The following is a 19,757-nucleotide window of genomic DNA, read 5'->3' as shown; positions in this document are numbered from 1 at the left end:
AAGTGTAATGTAGCCAAATCTGCTGATGATACAAAGATAGGTGGGAAAGCAAAGAATCTCCAAAGGGATATAGATAGGCTAAGTGAGTGGGCAGGAATCTGGCAAATGGAGTATAATGTGGGAAAATGCGAGGATATCCACTTTGGTAGGAAAAATAAAAAAGCAAATTATTCATTAAATGGGGAGAGATTACAAAATGCTACAGATCAGAGGGATCTGGGGGTCCTTGTACATGAATCACAAAAAGTTAGCATGCAGGTACAGCAAGTAATTAGGAAGGCAATGGAGTGTTGACCTTTATTGCAGAGGGAATGGAGTATAAAAGTAGGGAAGTCCTGTTACAACTGTACAGGGCGTTGGTGAGACCACACCTGGAGTACTGCGTACAGTTTTAGTCTCCATATTTAAGGAAGGATATACTTGCATTGGAGGCAGTTCAGAGAAGGTTCACGAGGTTGATTCTGGAGATGAAGGGGTTGTCTTATGAAGAAATGTTGAGCAGGTTGGGCCTATACTCCTTGGAGTTTAGAAGAATGAGAGGTGACCTTATTGAAACATACAAGATTCTGAAGGGCTTGACAGGGTAGATGTAGAGAGGATGTTTCCCCTCGTGGAGGAATCTAGAACTAGGGGGCATAATTTCAGAATAAGGGGAAACACTTTTAAAATGGAAATGAGGAGGAATTTCTTCTCTCAGAGGGTCGTGAATCTTTGGAATTCTCTTCCCCAGAGAGCTGTGGAGGCTGGGTCATTGAATATATTTAAGGTGGAGAGGGACAGATTTGTGAATGGTAAGGGAGTGAAGGGTTATGGGGAGCAGGCAGGGAAGTGGAGTTGAGGCCAAGATCAGATCAGCCATGATCTTATTGAATGGTGGAGCAGGCCCGAGGGGCCAAATGACCTAATCCTACTCCTACGTCTTATGCTCTTATGTAACAGTTAGACACAGAACTAAGCATGCAACACTCCTCTCTGGTACACTGCAGCAGCAACGAGCAAAATTATAACCACTGCTCCAAGCCTGGCAGGGTCTGTAAAGGACAAGGAAAGCTGTTAGCTTTATTTCCAAACAGCCAGTGTTACTATTGCACCTAAACGGAATCACTGCAGAGCAAATTTCTGTCCCTTGCATTGCACTTTTGTTTTTTCAAAATCAAGTATTTTGGACAATGAAATCTGTCTCTCCACTTTGACTTGTACAAAGATACATAGCAAAATTATACCTTCAATGGAAAACCCGACAACAATTAAGCATTTTAGTTTGAAGTGTATCATACTATTTTTTTCCCCGTCACGGTATACTTGGGATTAAAAGCCTGGCTCATTTACAGAACGTGGCCCAGCCTGATCAGGTATCGGAGGGTCGGGCAAGCCACTCAATTCAAATACAAAACGCAGTAAAAAAGTGACTTTTTAAATCCGAGATTTGGCATGCAACTGGCTTCTTCAATTCTGTCATGGTGCACAATGGGTTAAAAAAACAGCTTCACTCAGAAACACATACAAGCCTACATGGGAAGCGGCACAAGTTTCACTTCAGCCCTTTTTTACCTCAGCATATTTCTAAATTAAAACTGGTTTTCATTATTCACTTGAAATTTGGTTTGTTCGTTGACAATTACCAATCAGAACTGTCAATCTTACTTTAGCACATTACATAATCCTAAACTCCAGGTCACATTCACAACTACAGGGTCTCTTCATTTTACATCGTCTAGTTCGACACAAACATCTTGGTGTCCCTGTTGGACTTTGTACAGGGAATGTACACTTCAACAAAACACATGGAACATTAAATTTCACATGAAGCACATCTGAGGATCAGCCCAAACAACTGAAGAACCAGACAGACAGGCACAATTAGTTTAACGATGAAGATGGAAGACAAGATAAAATTACTGCAAAAGGATTCATTTTACAAAGGATTTAAACAGAAGATTAATGGAGGCAACCTATTAAAGACCCACATCAGCCACACCACTAACATATGGCAGCTTTTAAATGCAGATTAGATTCTGACTCCAGAAAACTAACAGCATAACAAATCAATACTAGTTGGGGCACTGGAAACCCTTCTTTAAAAAACTCTCCTCTCTTTCACCACCACCCCCACCCACTTGGCTTTGTTTTGCTGCTAGTGTAGAACCATTTTCTCTGTTACCCAACTCACAGGCCTGTCGTTTCAGTCAGTGAAATATCTGCCCTTCAATCTGAGGGTTGGCAATGAAGCTGGTTTGCCTTGGATGGAGAGCCCATGTTGATTCTCGCCCATTTGGACCACAGCTCAGTGCAGCAGGGCATTTGGCTTCCCAACAGTAACATAACGTTACTCACTGGCTGTGAAGGACTTTGGGACGTCCTGAAGACATGAAAGGTGCTACATACATTTAACTCCTTTATTCTTCCATTGCTGTAGACAAGCTCAGTCAGTGAACAGCATGTAGACGAGCATTTATTTTTCATTTCGCAAAAGAAACAATAAACATAGGAAGATACTGAGCAGAAGCAAAATGATTCCCGGTCCCCCCGCCCACCAACAGAAAGGGAACAATCCGAGAGCTTGTTATAACGCAGCACCGATAGCGGCACCAGTCAACGTGGTCTCCTAGAGTTTACACCTCCAGTGACTTGAGCATGAAATCAAGGCAGACACTTCAGTGGAGTACTGAGGGGGTGCTGCAGGAGGTGTCGTCTTTCAGACGAGACTTTAAACCAAGGCCCCGTCTGCCTTCTCAGGTGGACATAAAAGATCCCACTGCACTATTTGGAAGAGCAGGGGCGTTCTCCCCAGTGACCTGGCCAATATTTATCCCTCACCCAACATCACAAACAGATGAGGGCCATCTTAGAAGTCAGAAGTGCCATCTTTCGTATGAGGCGTTAAACCAATACCTCATCTGCCTGTTCAGCTGGAGGTAAAAGATCCCACGGCTCTATACAAAGACAAGTAGAGGAGTTCCCCTCGTGTCTGACCCAACACTTGGCCCTCAATCACACCTCCAAAATTAACTGGTCATTTATCTCATTGCTGTCTGTGGGACCTTGCTGTGCACAAATTGGCTGCTGCATGCGCCACCAAAACAGTGACTGGGCTACCAAAACAAATTCATTGAGTGTGAAATGCTTTGTGACGTCCCACGGACAAGAAGGCAGCTATATAAATGCAAGCTCTTTCTTCCCATCAAAAATATCCAAGAAGTTGAAATGCGCTGAATTATATCACCATTCCAATCAACAGGGCCCACACATTACACACACCTCCTTACCTCTGTATGTCTTTGATGAAGTGCATTGTATTCTTTCTTGAGTTCCGATTCTCGCTCCTCCAATCTACCAACTGGAAAAAACATTTATAAAGTTAGAATGTTTACAAAAACTGCCAGCAACAAATCCATGCATCTTCAGTCAGCCAGAGTCAAGAACCAACAGCCAATATAGAGCCAGCATTAATGGTCCCTCTCCTCTCACTTATCAAATAAATTAAGCACACTGTGACACTTCTTGTAGATTCTTGGACGGAATGGTAAATTGGCCAAATAATAAACTATTTTATACTGCTTTTAAAAGAAGATAATAATGGTCAGTGATTAATCTTTCACATCATCGCGTAGGCAAGTTACCAGAGGCTGGCCAACATCAGCAAGGATCCAATACATTCTGGAGAGGACAAAAACTGGTAGCAAGGAAGGGAGGGATAGAGTACAACGACAGTAATTATGCGTCACATTTAACATCTCAATTGTTGAAGACCCAGAGCTGCCAAGGGTTTTTTTTAAAAACATAAAAATCTACTGCTTATCATCCCTCTATCCTCCTGGACTGTTCAGCCTTTGATGTCGTAGCTGGATGCTAGCACAGAACAGCGCTACCTGGTGGGTGAAATGTGCCACTTCACATCCACTGTCTGTTCTGCATCAACGAGAAGCATTAAACAGGATGTGATTTTTATTTAGCTGCTCAAATCTTTAAAAAAACCACACGCTAGGAACTATAAATGGAGACATACTCAGACCAGCTACATTTTTGCCATAACTATATCATTTTATTAAGTACATGCAGTGGATAGTTGAACTAAATGAATTTAGCTTCAGCAATCACACATTTTACATTATTTTAAAATAAAGATCTAATCCTTCAAAGTTATCTGAAATTGATTAACTGTTCAGTGTTCTCAATAATTTAATCTATGCAAGTACAAAGAGCAGTCATTTATGCTGTGAACTTGAGCAATGAGATTGATAAGCACGGTGGCATAGCGGTTAGCACTGTTGCCTCACAGCGCCAGAGACCCGGGTTCGAATCCGGCCTCGGGCGACTGTCTGTGTGGAGTTTGCACATTCTCCCCGTGTTTGTGTGGGTTTGCTCCGGTTTCCTCCCACAGTCCAAAGATGTGCGGGTTAGGTTGATTGGCTATGATAAATTGACCCTTAGTGTTAGGGGGATTAAATACGTGGGGTTACGGGGATAGGGTGGGATATGTGTTGGTGTAGGGGTTACGGGGATCGGGTGGGATGTGTGTCGGTGCAGGCTCGATGGGCCGAAATGGCCTCTATCTGCACTGTGGGGTTTCTGTGATTCTGTGATATGGAAACCAGCTGGAGATTTCCCTTCAGCGCATCTCAGCTGTGTACTTTGGTTAGTCAGCAAAACTGGCTAGTTGCGGTCAGCAAGCAAGTTTAATGACTATTGCTGCTAGTCACTCTATATTTACACTGAACACCACACCTAAAAGTTGATATACTTTGAACACACTAAACTGTAAACATATTCGTATTACCAGCCGAACTCTTAGTTTATTTCAGAACATCAGTACACTGAATATCCTGGCAAGAAATACGCCAAGAGGTACTGACCCAGATTTTACCAAGTTCAAAGACCAGACTTTAGCATTGTCTAAACACAGATGTCTCCCTTGGCTCAGTGGTAGCACTCTTGCCACTCCAGTAACTTGAGCACATAATCTAGGTCGACACTCCCGTGCAGTACTGCGGGAGCGCTGCACTGTCAGAGGTGCCGTCTTTCAGATGAGGCGTTAAACCAAGGCTCCACCTGCTCTCAGGTGGATGTAAAAGATCCCATGGCACTATTTGGAAGAGCAGGGGAGTTATCCCCAGTGTCCTGGCCAATGTATCCATCAACCAACACCTAAAACATGTGGTCATTATCACATTGCTGTGTGTAGGACTTTGCTGTGCGCAAATTGGCCGTTGCGTTTCCGACATTACAACAGTGACTAAACAACTAGTATTTATATAGCACCTTTAACATAGTAAAACGTCTCAAGGTACTTCACAGGAGTATTAAAAAGTACTTAACTGGCTGTAAAATGCTTTGCAACGTCTTGAAAGGTGCTATACAAATGCAGATCTTTCTTTTTGCTATTCTGTAGATAATCGTAATGCTGATGGTTCAGTTCCATAATGAGGGTTACGAGGGAGCATGGAAATGAAACCCACTGTATTAGAAATTAGTTCAACATTTCAAATTTCACAAGAGTATAAAATATGTCCATGACAACAACAAGGCAGTCAGACTGGATATAATAGCAAAATACTGCGGATGCTGGAAATCTGAAATAACAACAGAAAATGCTGGAAATACCCAGCAGGCCAGGCAGCATCCGTGGAGAGAGAAACAGAGTTAACGTTTCAGGTCTGGGACCTTCATCAGAACTGGAAAAAGCTGGAGATGTAACAGATATTAAGCAGGTGCAGAGACGGGGGGGTGGAGGGGAGGAAGGAATTGAAAGAACACCCTGTACTTTTGTAAGAGGCAGGAAAGATAAAATGTTGCAAATGGGAATGGCAAAAATCATACTGCATGAAAAATGGGGGCAGGGATAATTATCTGAAATTGTTAAACTCAATGTTGAGTCCGGCAGGCTGCAAAGTGCCCAATCGAAAGATGAGGTGCTGTTCCTCGAGCTTACGTTGAGCTTCATTGGAACAATGCAATAGCCCGAGGACAGAGAGATCAGAGTGGGAGTGAAGCGGAGAATTAAAGTGACAGGCGACCGGAAACTCAGGGTCACCCTTACGGACTGAACGGAGGTGTTCCACAAAGCGGTCACCCAATCTGTGTTTGGTCTCCCCAATGTACAGAAGACCGCATCATGAGCAGCGAATACAGTACAGGTAGACTATCCTTTATCCGAAAACCTCGGGACGAGCCGAGTTTCGGATAAAGGAGAATTTCGGAAGGTGGGTCGGCGGGGGGTCGTGCGCACGACTTACGCTGACGCTCAGCGTCCGTCCGTCGGGGTCATCGGGGGTTGGGGCCGGCGGTTGTCGGGGCCGGCGGTTGTCGGGGCCGGCAGTTGTCGGGGCTGGCAGGGTCGGCGGTTATCGGGGCCGGCGGGGGGTCGTGCGCACGACTTACCCTTTATCCGAACTTCCGAAACCAGAACCCTCTAAAAACCGAAGGTTTTTTCGTTCGTACGCACGACTTACGCTGAACGAAAAAACCTTCGGTTTTTAGAGGGTTTCGGTTTTCGGAAGTCCGGATAAAGGGTAGTCTACCTGTATATTAAATTGCAAGAAGTACAAGTAAATCGCTGTTTCACCTGGAAGGGGTGCTTGGGGCCCTGGACAGTGGGAAGGGAGGAGGTAAAAGGGCATGTGTTGCATCTCCTGCGCTTGCACGGGAAGGTGCCAGGTGAAGGAGAAGGGCTGTTGGAGGTGATTGAGGAGTGGACCAGGGTGTCGCAGAGGGAGCGGTCCCTTCGGAATGCTGAAAGGGGAGGTGAGGGGAAGATGTGTTTGGTGGTGGGATCACGTTGGAGGTGGCGGAAATGGCGGAGGATGATCCGTTGAATGTGGAGGCTGGTGGGGTGAAAGGCGAGGACAAGGGGAACTCTATCGTGGTTCCGGGAGGGAGGGGCAGGGGTGAGGGCAGAAGTGCGGGAGACAGAACGGACACGGTCGAGGGCCGTGTCAACCACGGTAGAGGGGAATCCTCGGTTGAGGAAGAAGGAAGACATGTCGGAAGCACTAGTATGGAAGGTGGCATCGTCAGAACAGACGCGGCGGAGACGGAGAAACTGGGAGAATGGAATAGAGTCCTTACAGGAAGCGGGGTGGGAGGAAGTGTAGTCCAGGTAGCTGTGGGAGTCGGTGGGCTTGTAAAACAATTTTTTTTAATCTTTAGGACACATGCCATTAAATCATGTCCAAAGTCTCAGTCCTGTTGTTGCCCTATACCATGACGTCAACAAATTGTAGTCAAGTTCAAACAAAGAATCTTATGGCACAAGGAGACATCGCAAGTTAAAACAAGAAAAATGGAGATTGGCCAAATTAAAACCACAGCAATTACTTGACCCATTTAGCACTATTTCAGGAGTGCCCAGTCTTTTGAAGAGGTGGGTAGAATGTCTGTGTCACAATAAGGAAGTGGGCTTCCATCATTGAAATGTCAGGCAAAATCATGATTGAACCATGTGAACTCCCAATCCACGTTGTGTTTCATGGATTTCCACCACCTCACTTGCGTCTCTGTTCCTTCACTTGGCCATTTTCTTCTTCCTCGTTGTTCTATTTTGACCCTTTCCTGCAGTCTTGGCACTGGGATTCAGTATTGCTGCTCTCCCTCCCTCCAGTTGGGATTTGCCTCAGGAATTATAACATTGCAGACCTGTTTGTACACACAACAATTGATCTATACTTCCTCACCACCCCCACACCAACCCAAAACTCCTCCTGGCTAGGCACATTATGTACTACAACCACGCAACAGGCATCTCGCTGGGTGAACTCTTGTTAACATCGCTCTCTCTTTCTGTCTGCTCTTTTGTGCCTTCAGTGGTCAGTTTGTTCCTCGTATCTTTCTGGTCTCAGGGCAACTGATCCAACAGATTTTTCCCTCTTTGCCAGGCACTGCCAGCTTGCTTTTTCCCAGGAATCCTCAATCACTGAAGTCCAGACAACAGCAGCACAGGTGAACTAGACCCCAGTTCAATATGTTACAATTACAGCTCCCTCCACCCCCACCCCCGCCCCCCCCGAGCCCTGTGCATGTGCACGTGTCTGCAAGCATGATGTAGGTTTCAAGAGTCAAACTGACCTGCAACAAGTACCAAAATCCCAAGTGCTGATTGAATTTTACACTGAGTACATTTGTAACTGAATAGTGAGCACCAGATCCATACCCTTCCCCACAAGCCCTCCTCCTTCACAGGTTGTTCCACATCTACCACTGGTGCATTCTGGCATCATTGGACAGCGAGTTATCCCAAGCCCTGCACACAATGCTCCATTCGTCACCATCAGTTAGATTATGTCATGCTAAACGCTGGGACGGGCCCAATGATGTACTGCGCAGCCTGTGTTGTATCAGTAAGTTTAACAATGAAGAGCTGCTCTACAGATTGGATGAAATTAGGAAGTTGGATTTACCCGGGCAATTTCATTTTGATCAGTTTTAAAAATGCCAACCAGTCAAATGAGGGGTCTGGGCCCCAGCACAATAAGCAGTGAGCCCAAACGGCAGTCATGTTAGCACCTTATACAGAGCCAACAGCACAATACAACTGGAGTTAGGATAACAGTACAAACTAAGGAAAAGAAATTGAACTAGTTTTAGACACCAGGCACTGTCCAACAGTACTAAAGTAAAACCAAGGCCACAGCAAAGGGTGGTTAGAAAACTAGAGGGCAACTTGGATAAAGACGAACTTTGCAAGCCAGAGAGGGAGACGGTAGTCATAGTGGAATGACTGCTTAGTAGAGTGGATAGCCATGTGTGGTGCAAAAACAATATGGGTACTTGTTTGAGGAGTGGCGTCAGGGTAGGGGTAATGAGTGGAGTGCCCCAGGGCTCAGTGCTCGGGACACTAGTGTTTCTAATTTACAATGACATGGATTCTGAAACCCAATACAAACTGGTCAAATTTACGTGTGCTACCAAACAGGAAGAAACAGTGGAACGGGGACGTTTTACTGTGTTAGAGGCGTTCTATAAATACAAGTTGCTGTTGTCGTAGAGGAAGCAGCTCAGAAATGACAGAATAAGATAGACACATTGTGTAAGTGAGCAGGACAATGAGATAAGTGTGAACTACAGCACATCGAAAGGAAATATTGGCAACATGCACTCCATGAATGGTTACTGAAACAGCTAAAGCTGAAGTGGAGACACTTGGAATCTTAGTAAACTCAGCACTTAATGTGTCCAACCAATGAAAAGCGGCAAACAAAGCCAACAGAACGTTGAACTACGTTGCCAAAACAGTAGAGGACAAGTCAGAAGAAGTCATGATCATCCTGTATAGCGCTTTGGTTGAACACACCTCGAGCTCCATGTTCAATTGTAGTCACAGACACAATGGAGATTCCCGTGCCCGGGAAAATGAACAGAAGTGCCGAGAGGCTGACGACATTCCTACATTACAACAGTGACAACACGATAGAAAAGCAAGTCTTGCCTTCTTAGTGTCCATGTCAGCCTTGAAAGGAGGCATCCGAGATGGGATTTTGCAGAGGTATAAAAGGCAGTATTCATCTACTATCCACATGGTGGAAATCTCAGCTTCAAAAGGTCAGCGATTTGCAAACACCCACATCATCAGACCTTCAGCAGTATCTACTTCATGCCTCCAGTCTCAACTTTAAACCACAATAACAGAAACACGAGTTTCATTTTACATCAAATAAAGATGTATAAATAAAGAAAACTTCTATAGCTGAAGAACGAACAAACAAACTTGCTTTTATAGAGTCTTTCACGACCTCAAGAAGCCCAAAGCGCCTCACACTGCGGTGTGGGGAGAGTCCAGAACTAGAGGAACAGGAGAAGGCCATTCAGCCCCTCGATGAGATCATGGCTGATCTGTGACGTAAATCCACATACCCACCTTTGCCCCCATCCCTTAACTAATAGAAGATAGTCACTAATAAATTCCAGGACGGTATGTTGCCTTCCTGGTGCCAGGGTCAAGGATATCATTGAGCGGCTGCAGGACATTCTATGGGGGGGGGGGGGGGGAGGGTGAACAGCCAGAGGTCGTGGTCCATATCGGTACCAATGACATAGGTAGAAAAAGGAATGAGGTCCTGCAGGCAGATTTTAGGGAGCTAGGAAAGAGATTAAAAAGCAGGACCCCAAAGGTAGTAATCTCCAGATTACTCCCAGTGCCACGAGCTAGTGAGTATAGAAATAGGAGGATAGAGCAGATGAATGCGTGGCTGGAGAGATGGTGCAGGAGGGGGGGCTTCAGATTCCTGGGACACTGGGGCCGGTTCTGGGGGTGATGGGACCTGTACAGGCCAGACAGAATTCACCTCAACAGAGCCGGAACCAATATCCTCATGGGAGGGTTTGCTAGTGCTGTTGGGGAGGGTTTAAACTAATTTGGCTGGGGGATGGGCACCAGAATGCAGCATTAGAAAGGAGAAACAAAGTGCACAAAGGATGGGGAGAGACAGAGAGCACTAGAGTAAGAAATAGTGAGGTATTAGGTGGGGTCAGACTAAGAGAGAATACAGGATGGTCTAAGATAGGTTTACAGTGCATGCGTGTAAATGCACAAAGTGTGGTAAGCAAGGTTGGTAAGCTGCAGGTGCAAATAGCCACATGGGAATATGTTGTGGCGATAGCGGAGACCTGGCTCAATAAAAGAGCAGGATTGGGATTTAAATATTCCTGGATATAAGGTGTTCAGGAAAGATAGGGAAGGAAAGGTTGAGTAGGTTGGGCCTCTACTCATTGGAATTCAGAAGAATGAGAGGCGATCTTATCGAAACATATAAGATTGTGAGGGGGCTTGATCGGGTGGATGCAGGGAGGATGTTTCCACTGATGGGTGAGACTAGAACTAGGGGGCACAATCTTAGAATAAGGGGCTGCCCTTTCAAAACTGAGATGAGGAGAAACTTCTTCACTCAGAGGGTAGTAAATCTATGGAATTTGCTACCTCAGAGTTGTGGAAGCTGCGACATTAAATAAATTTAAAACGGAGATAGACAGTTTCCTAACTGATAAGGGAATTAGGGGTTACGGGGAGCGGGCAGGGAAGCGGACGTGAGTCTAGGTTCGGATCAGCCATGATCCTATTGAATGGCGGAGCAGGCCCGAGGGGCCGTATGGCCTACTCCTGCTCCTACTTCTTATGTTCTTATGAAAGAAAGGAGGTGGGGTGGCAATATTGATTAAGGAGAATATTACAGTACTGGAGAGAGAGGATGTCCTGGAGGGGTCGAGGACAAAATCTATTTGGTTAGAGTTAAGAAATAATAGAGGTGCCATTACACTACTAGATGTATTCTATAGACCACCAACTAGTGGGAAGGATATAAAGGAGCACATTTGCAGGGAAATTACAGAGAGGTGCAAGAACTGTAGAGTAGTAATAATGGGGGACTTCAATTATCCTAATATAGACTGGGATTGTAATAGTGTAAAGGGCAGAGAGGGGGAAGAATTTCTGAAGTGTGTTCAAGAGAACTTTCTTGATCAGTACGTTTCCAACACACCAAGGAAGGAGGCATTGCTGGATCTGGTTCTGGGGAATAAGGTGGGTCAAATGGAGCAAGTGTCAATAGGGGAACATTTAGGAACAGTGATCATAGCATCATACGGTTTAGATTCGCTATGGAAAAGGACAAGGTGCAATCGAGAGCAAAAATACTTAATTGGAGGAAGGCCAATTTCAGAAGGATGAGAATGGATCTGCTCAGGTAAATTGGAATCAAAGACTAACGGGCAAAACTGTAATCGAACAATGGGCTGCCTTTAAAGAGGAGATGGTTCGGGTGCAGTCGAGGTAAAGGTAGGGCAACTAAAGCCAGAGCTCCCTGGATGACAAAAGACATAGGGAGTAAGATGAAGCAGAAAAAGAGCACGTATGACAGATGTCAGGTTGAGGATATAAGTGAGAATCAGGCTGAATATAGAAAGTTCAGAGGGGAAGTGAACAAGAAAATAAGAGGGGCAAAGAGAGAGTATGAGAATAGATTGGCAGTTAACATAAAAGGGAATTCAAAAGTCTTCGATCAGCACATTAATAATAAACAGGTAGTAAGAGGGGTAGGGCCGATTAGGGAGCAAAAAGGAGACCTACTAAGGAGGAAGAGGGCATGGCTGAGGTACTAAATGAGTACTTTGCGACTGTCTTTACCAAGGAAGAAGATGCTGCCAAACTCAGTGAAAGGAGGTAGTGGAGATACTGGATGAGATAAAAACTGATAGAGGAGGTACTAGAAAGGCTGTCTGTACTTAAAGTTGATAAGTCACCAGGGCCAGATGGGATGCATCCTCGGATGCAGAGGGAGATAAAGAGGAAATCGCAAAGGTACTGGCTATAATCTTCCAATCCTCCATAGATACGGGGGTGGTGCCAGAGGACTGGAGAATTGCAAATGTTGCACCCTTTTTTGAACAAGGGTGTAACGATAAACCCAGGGACTATAGATAGACCAGTCAGTTTAACCTTGGTAGTGGGGAAGCTTTTAGAAACGATAATCATGGTCAAAGTTAACAGTCACTTGGATAAGTGTGTATTAATTAAGGAAAGCCAGCACGGATTTGTTAAAGGCAAATTATGTTTAACTAACTTGATAGAGTTTTTTGATGAGGTAACAGAGGGTTGTGAGGGCAATGCGGTTGACGTGGTGTATATGGATTTCCAAAAGGCGTTTGATAAAGTGCCACATAATAGGCTTGCCAGCACAGTTGAAGCCCATGGAATAAAAGGGACAGTGGCAGCATGGATACGAAATTGGCTAAGTGACAGGAAACAGAGCGTAGTGGTGAACGGTTGCTTTTCAGACTGGAGGAAGGTATAGTGGTGTTCCCCAGGGAACGGTACTAGGGCCACTGCTTTTCTTGATACATATTGGCCCAGAAATTCGGGTCGGGGGCTTCCTGCAGGTGCAAGCCCCCGACCTGCACTTACCTAGCGCGCCGGCTGTTGGCCCGCGTGGGATTCCGATCCTGGCCTGCTCCAACTGCCGGCGCGCAGTGCTTGCGTATCCCAGGGGTGCAGTTAGTTCGATGCGTCCCCTGGGATCACGTGGGCCATGGAGAGCCAATGGTAGCAGGGAATGCTTCATTCATAAGTTTGACAGGAAGAGCCGTCAAACCTATAAATACTATAAGCCCCAAAACATCACTAAAACTGCAAATAAATTTTTTAAAAACCATCACATTTTTAAAATAACTATAAATTACATGAAATAACTATTTTAAACAATAATTTAAATTTTTGAAAAAATTACATTTTCTAATGGGACTAAAAATAAACTTACCTTTCTTTAAAGTATTTAAAAATAATAAACCTGCGGAAAAAATGTTTTAATTTTAATTAATTCACCACTTACCTTGTTAAAAGCAGGCCTTGCGCCTGCTTTTAAAAAAAAGTGTAACTGCTGGAGACTTAGCCTCCCGGAAAAACCTGGGGGAAAAAACGTAAGTTTGGTGCGTACGCGCTGCCTCTCCGGCGCACGCATTCCACCCGTCAACCCCTTCTTTCAGGGGAACGGAAGTGCCGGTTTCCCGCGCATGCACGAAACCGGCACTTTTGTTGGGCCTATGCGCAAGTACACCATGCTTACTCACGCGCTGGGAACTGAATTTCTGGGCCATTAATCACTTAGACTTGGGATCTGGAATGCACTGCCTGACAGGGTGGTGGAGGCAGACTCAGTCATGGCTTTCAAAAGGGAATTGGATAAGTACCTGAAGGAAAAAGAATTTGCTGCACTAAGTGGAAATGGCAGGGGAGTGGGACTAGCTGAAGTACTCGTGCAGAGAGCTAGCATGGGCTGGACGGGCCAAATGGCATCCTTCTGTGCTGTAACCATTCTATGATTCTAAATTCAACAGGGAATTCAGGAGAAACTTTTTTCCCCAGAGAGACGCGACAATGAGGAACTGGCTACCACAAGGAGTAGTTGAGGCGGCTAGTGGAGATCAGGGGTTCTCAACCTTTTTTGCCTGAGGCCTCCCTCTAGTGTTATAAAAATTCCCCAGCCCTCCTGTACATAAGACGTAGGAGCAGGAGTAGGTAATTTGGCCCCTCGAGCCTGCTCCACCATTCAATATCATGGCTGACCTGATCTTGGCCTCAACTCCACTTCCTTGCCCGCTCCCCATAACCCTCGACTCCCTTATCGTTCAAAAATCTGTCTGTCTCCACCATAAATACATTCAATGACCCAGCCTCCACAGCTCTCTGTGGAAGAGAATTACAAAGATTCACGACCCTCCGAGAAGAAATTCCTCCTCATTTCCAATTTAAATGGGTGCCCCCTTATTCTAAAAATATGCCCCTTAGTTCTAGATTCCCCCACGAGGGGAAACATCCTCTCTGCATCTACTCTGTCGAGCCCCTTCAGAATCTTATATGTTTCAATAAGGTCCCCTCTCATTCTTCTAAACTCCAAGGAGTATCGGCCCAACCTGCTCAACATTTCTTCATAAGACAACCCCTTCATCTCCAGAATCAACCACGTGAACCTTCTCTGAACTGCCTCCAATGCAAGTATATCCTTCCTTAAATATGGAGACCACAACTGTACGCAGTACTCCAGGTGTGGTCTCACCAACACCCTGTACAGTTGTAACAGGACTTCCCTACTTTTATACTCCATTCCCTCTGCAATAAAGGCCAACACTCCATTTGCCTTCCTAATTACTTGCTGTACCTGCATGCTAACTTTTTGTGATTCATGTACAAGGACTCCCAGATCCCTCTGTACCTCAGCATTTTGTAATCTCTCCCCATTTAAATAATAATTTGCTTTTTTATTTTTCCTACCAAAGTGGATAACCTCGCATTTTCCCACATTAAACTATCGGCCAGATTCCTGCCCACTCACTTAGCCTATCTATATCCCTTTGGAAATTCTGTGTCCTCCACATAATTTGCTTTCCCACCTATCTTTGTATCATCAGCAGATTTGGCTACATTACACTCAGTCCCTTCATCCAAGTCATGAATATAGATTGTAAATAGTTGAGGCCCCAGCACTGATCCCTGCGGCACCCCACTAGTTACAGTTTGCCAACCTGAAAATGACCCCATCTATCCCGACTCTGGCTAACTTACAGTAAACAATCCTCTATCCATGCTAATACTGTATATTACCCCCAACCAGGTGAGCTCTTATCTTGGGAGGTAACCTTTTATGTGGCACCTTATCGAATGCCTTCTGGAAATCCAAATACACGACATCTACTGGTTCCCCTTTATCCACCCTGCTCGTTACATCCTCAAAGAACTCCAGCAAATTTGTCAAACATGATTTCCCTTTCATAAAACCATGCTGACTCTGCTTGACTATATTATGATTTTCTAAATGTCCTGCTACCACTTCCTTAATAATGGACACCAGCATTTTCCCAATGACAGATGTTAGGTTAACTGGACGATAGTTGCCTGCTTTCTGTCTCCCCAGAGAGCTGTGGAGGCTGGGTCATTGAATATATTTAAGGTGGAGATAGACAGATTTTTGAACAATAAGGGAGTCAAGGGTTATGGGGAGCGGGCAAGAAAGGGGAGTTGAGGTCGATGATCAGATCAGCCATGATCTTACTGAATGGCAGAGCAGGCTCGAGGGGCCAAATGACCTACTCCTGCATCTTATGTCCTCCCTCCTTTCTCAAATAGGGGCGTTACATTTGCAGTTTTCCAGTCCGCTGGGACCTCTCCTGAATCCAGGGAATTTTGGTGGATTACAACCAATGCATCCACTATCTCTGCAGCCACCTCTTAAGACTCTCGGATGCAGGCCATCGGGTCCAGAGGACTTGTCCACCTTTAATCCCATTAGTTTGCCGAGTACTTTCTGTTGTGTCGGTACCTTTCTACCTTGACACAATTAGAACTCAAGACCCAGAGATTCAAACATGAAGTGCTTTATTCAGGAAGGAAAGTAAAGTTCTGGAGAGTTCCGAACAAAGAGAGCTAAACTTAACCAAGAGAACACCCAACCATTTATCTGCTGTGACAGTGCCACCACAGGTGGGAGGAGAACACACAATACATAACATATTCCTCCCCTCTTAAATGAAAGGTCCACATTATTCCTCAACAGGTAAGTTACTTTCAATGCACTCAACCAACCTAGGGTAGAGGTAGACTGCCTCAAACCCTGACTTTACCCTGGGGTTTATTCTGCCCCAGTCTTGTGGGTAAGTCACTAAGCCTACAGATCCAAGCGTCTTGGAGGCCGCCGCTCTCTGACAGGATACCGGCGGTCATCGCTGGCTTCCACAGCAGTAGGCATTGACACAGGCCTGGATGGAGAAGGTGCCTGTGTCAGTCGAAGGTCAGGAGTTTGCACAGGTGGAAAAGTCTCTATGACTTCCTGTGTTGGAGAAGAGCACTGTGGCAAAGGATGCTGGTTTGCGGTATCATCCGGAAACAGTTCAGTACAACCAGCCGTTGGGGCCTCTGTGGCTGTCTCTGCTCCAAGCAACAGTTGATCTGTGTGTCTTCTCCAGACGACGTCCTCGACAGTCTCAACCGTGTAAAACACAGGGCCCGTCTGCACGATCACTGTAGCAGGACCCATTTCGGTCCAGTGTTGTAGTTTCCAGCTAGGACGTGCTCTCCAGGGTGAAACCGTCTCTCCTTGGCTCTTTTCTCTCTCTTTTCAACTTGAGCTTATTGTTGACAATGGACAACCTGCTCTGCCCTTGGAGGTTTAAGTCAAAACTTGTCCGCAACTGCCTCTTCATCATGAGCGAAGCGGGGTAAGTTTTGGTTGTGGCATGCGGCTCGTTCCTGTAGGACAACAGGAAGCTGTTCAGACGTCGGTGGATCGAGCCCTGACCTTGCGATGCCTTCAAGGCGTGCTTCAAAGTTTGCACGAACCTTTCTGCCTGGCCGTTAGTAGAGGGATGATAGGGCGCAGACCTGATGTGTTGGACACCATTCACATGCAGGAAGGTTGCAACCTCCTGTGATACAAATTGTGGACCGTTGTCACTTACGAGTTGTTCCGGTGAGTCTTAACAGCTTAACATCTCACCAAGTTTCTCAATTGTTTTCTCTGCCGTGGTAGACCTCATCACAGCGATCTCCGGCCACTTGCTACGAGCGTCCACAACCACCATAAACATCTTCTCTTCGAAAGGACCGGGGAAGTCCACATGTACTCACTGTCACACTTCTGCAGGCCAATCCCAGGGGTGTAGGGTTGCCAGCTGTGAAACATTCCGGACCCTTTTGTAGTGCATGTAACCGTTACACCTTTAAGAGAACTATTTTAAGGTTGGCACTACTTTATTTTGGCTGCTGTATACTGTAATACCGGTGGTGACCACACCAGTATATAAGTGCTGTGTAATGATTTATTGGGCAGTTCAGCCCGGACCTTCGTATCGTAAAGACCTGTTAAAATTTACTCTTGTGGTCGGTGTAGTAATTCTCATTATAACACACAGACTTAACACCTTTGACATGGGGAACGTTTTGGCTTTCTCCTCAATATTTCCATCGAGACCTGGCCAACAGAAGTAGCTTCTTGCCATTTCCTTCATCCGAACCATCCCACGGTGGCCTGTATGAAGTTGTTGCAGTATAGGGTCCCTCAGAGGTGGCGGAATGATGACACGGCGTCACCAAAGAAGACAACCTGCCTGGACGGAGAGCTCATTTCTTTTTGAAACGTAAGGTTTCAAACGAGGAGAGTCTCCGATAGCTCTCCCTCGAATGACATCGTCCATTACCTCAGACAGGACTGGATTGTTGCAGGTGTACCTTCGCACCTGAACTGCCGTGACAGGTGCTCCCTCCACTTGTCTAAAGTAGAAGATGTCTATCTGACGAGGCTCTGGGGGAGTAACAGGCAAGGGTAGCCTCGAGAGACCGTCTGCATTGCCGTGCAAGTCTGATTTGCGAAATTTGATGTCGTATGTGTGTCCTGACAACAGTAAAGCCCACCTTTGCATCCTGCTTGCAGCGAGAGACGGAATTCCGGTGTGGGGCCCGAAGATTGAAGTCAATGGGCGGTGGTCCGTCAGGAGTGTGAACCTTCTCCCAAACCAGGTACTGATGAAATTTTCAAATTCCAAATACAATTCCCAAGGCCTCGCGCTCGATCTGTGCACAGTTACTCTCGGCCTTGTTCAAGGTGCGTGATGCGAAGGCGATAGGTTTCTCTTCACCAGAAGGCATGATGTGGGATATGACTGCTCCCACACCATGTGGTGACGCATCACATGCTAGCTGCATGGGTAGCTTTGGGTCAAAGTGTGTCAGGACCTCCGATTTCAGCAATGCTTTTTTGCTTGGGCGAAAGCTTCGTTGCACAGTTCAGTCCATTTCCATGTTTTGCCTTGACATAGCAACTGATGTAACGGCTTCAGCAATGTTGCTAAGTCTGGAATAAACTTCCCATGGTAGTTAAGTAGCCCCAGAAATGAACCTAACTGGCTCACATTCTGGGGTGCTGGGGCCTCCACGATCGCCTTGACCATTGACGGCGCCTTATGCAGGCCAGTAGCGTCAATCACATGCCCCAGGTACTCAACTGAAGACTGAAAGAATTCACATTTGTCTTTACGAACTCTGAGTCCGTACTCTTTCAGTCGTTGTAGTGTCGCATCCAAGTTCAGAAGATGATCCTCCTCATTTGTCCCAGTGACAAGGATGTCGTCCAGGTAGCACTGGACTCCTGGCAGTCCACTCAAAATCTGATCCATTGCCCTTTGGAATAGAGCAGGGGCCGACGTAATTCCAAACGGAAGGCGGCAGTACCTGTATAGCCCCTTGTGTGTCACAATTGTCAGCAGCTCCTTTGATTTGTCATCGACATGCATTTGTAGATAAGCCTGGCATAAGTCTATTTTGCTGAACTTTTGCCCTCCGGCCAGGCCCGTAAAAAGATCATCAATGAGGGGAAGAGGGTACTGTTCCGCAGACAGCACCGGGTTAATAGTCACTTTAAAATCCCTGCAGATTCGAACTGATCCATCCTTTTTCAGGACAGGAACAATGGGTGTGGCCCATTTGCTCACGCTCACAGGCTCCAGGACTCCATTCTCGACTAAGGCCTCCAAGTTAGCCTAATTGCATAGGGTACAGGTCGGGCTTTGTGAAACTTCGGCTTGCTGTCGGGTTTAATGTCCAGTCTCACGCTGATCTTTTTCATGCTCCCAAGTTCCCCATTGAAGAGTTCTGCATGTTTGTTTAACACTGCAGTCAGACCTGACTTCCCTTTTGACATCATGCGGACTGCAGGCCAGTCCAGCGTGATTTTCTCTAGCCACGCACGTCCCAGTAGCGATGGGTAATTTCCCTTTACCACATATAGTGGCAGTTTCGCAGTCTGTCCGTTCAATTTAACTGTCACCTCAATGGCGCCTCTCATGGCCACAGGTTCGCCGGTATACGTCTTTAGCACAATGTTTATTGGCTGAAGGGTAAGATGCTGTAGCATTTTGTTGTAGAGTGTCTGAAACAAGGGACACAGCCGCACCTGTGTCCACCTCCAACCGCACTGATTGTCCCTCCACCAGTGGTGACACCCAGTAGCCATTTGAACCACCTGCAACCGTCAGTATGTGCACCTCTTCCTCCTCAGAGGTGTCGCTCCCCTCTGTTTTGCTTGTTCCATCATACTGCACTGAATGAACACTCTTTTTCCTCTCTCGTCCAAACAGACATTTTGCTTTCATGCTTCCCAGCTCTCTGTTCTTTTTTTACCTCTACAGGCGCGTTCAAGGTGACCCTTTTTGCCACAATTTCGGCATTCCAGCTCCGTACACCAGCAGTCATAAGCGTGATGGCCCGTTTTCCCACAACGGTAACATGT

The 19,757-nt window shown here is 46.0% G+C and overlaps 1 protein-coding gene across 5 annotated transcripts in view; it reads right to left on the bottom strand.

The window, feature by feature from the left end:
- Positions 1 to 19,757, bottom strand: part of LOC147102990 (C-Jun-amino-terminal kinase-interacting protein 4-like) — a 243,550-nt gene that overhangs the window by 153,174 nt on the left and 70,619 nt on the right. For all 5 annotated transcript variants that reach the window (XM_085964001.1, XM_085964002.1, XM_085964003.1 and 2 more), the window contains exon 3: positions 3,267 to 3,337. In XM_085964001.1, coding sequence (XP_085820127.1) covers positions 3,267 to 3,337 — 71 coding nt within the window. The remainder of the gene's footprint in view (positions 1 to 3,266; positions 3,338 to 19,757) is intronic.

This window comes from Somniosus microcephalus, chromosome 21, assembly GCF_052327205.1.
Source record: "Somniosus microcephalus isolate GS21.2 chromosome 21, FLI_Smic_1.0, whole genome shotgun sequence".
Lineage (NCBI taxonomy): Eukaryota > Metazoa > Chordata > Chondrichthyes > Squaliformes > Somniosidae > Somniosus > Somniosus microcephalus.
Note: the sequence above shows the minus strand (reverse complement) of the source record. Positions and strands in the feature narration are given on the sequence as shown.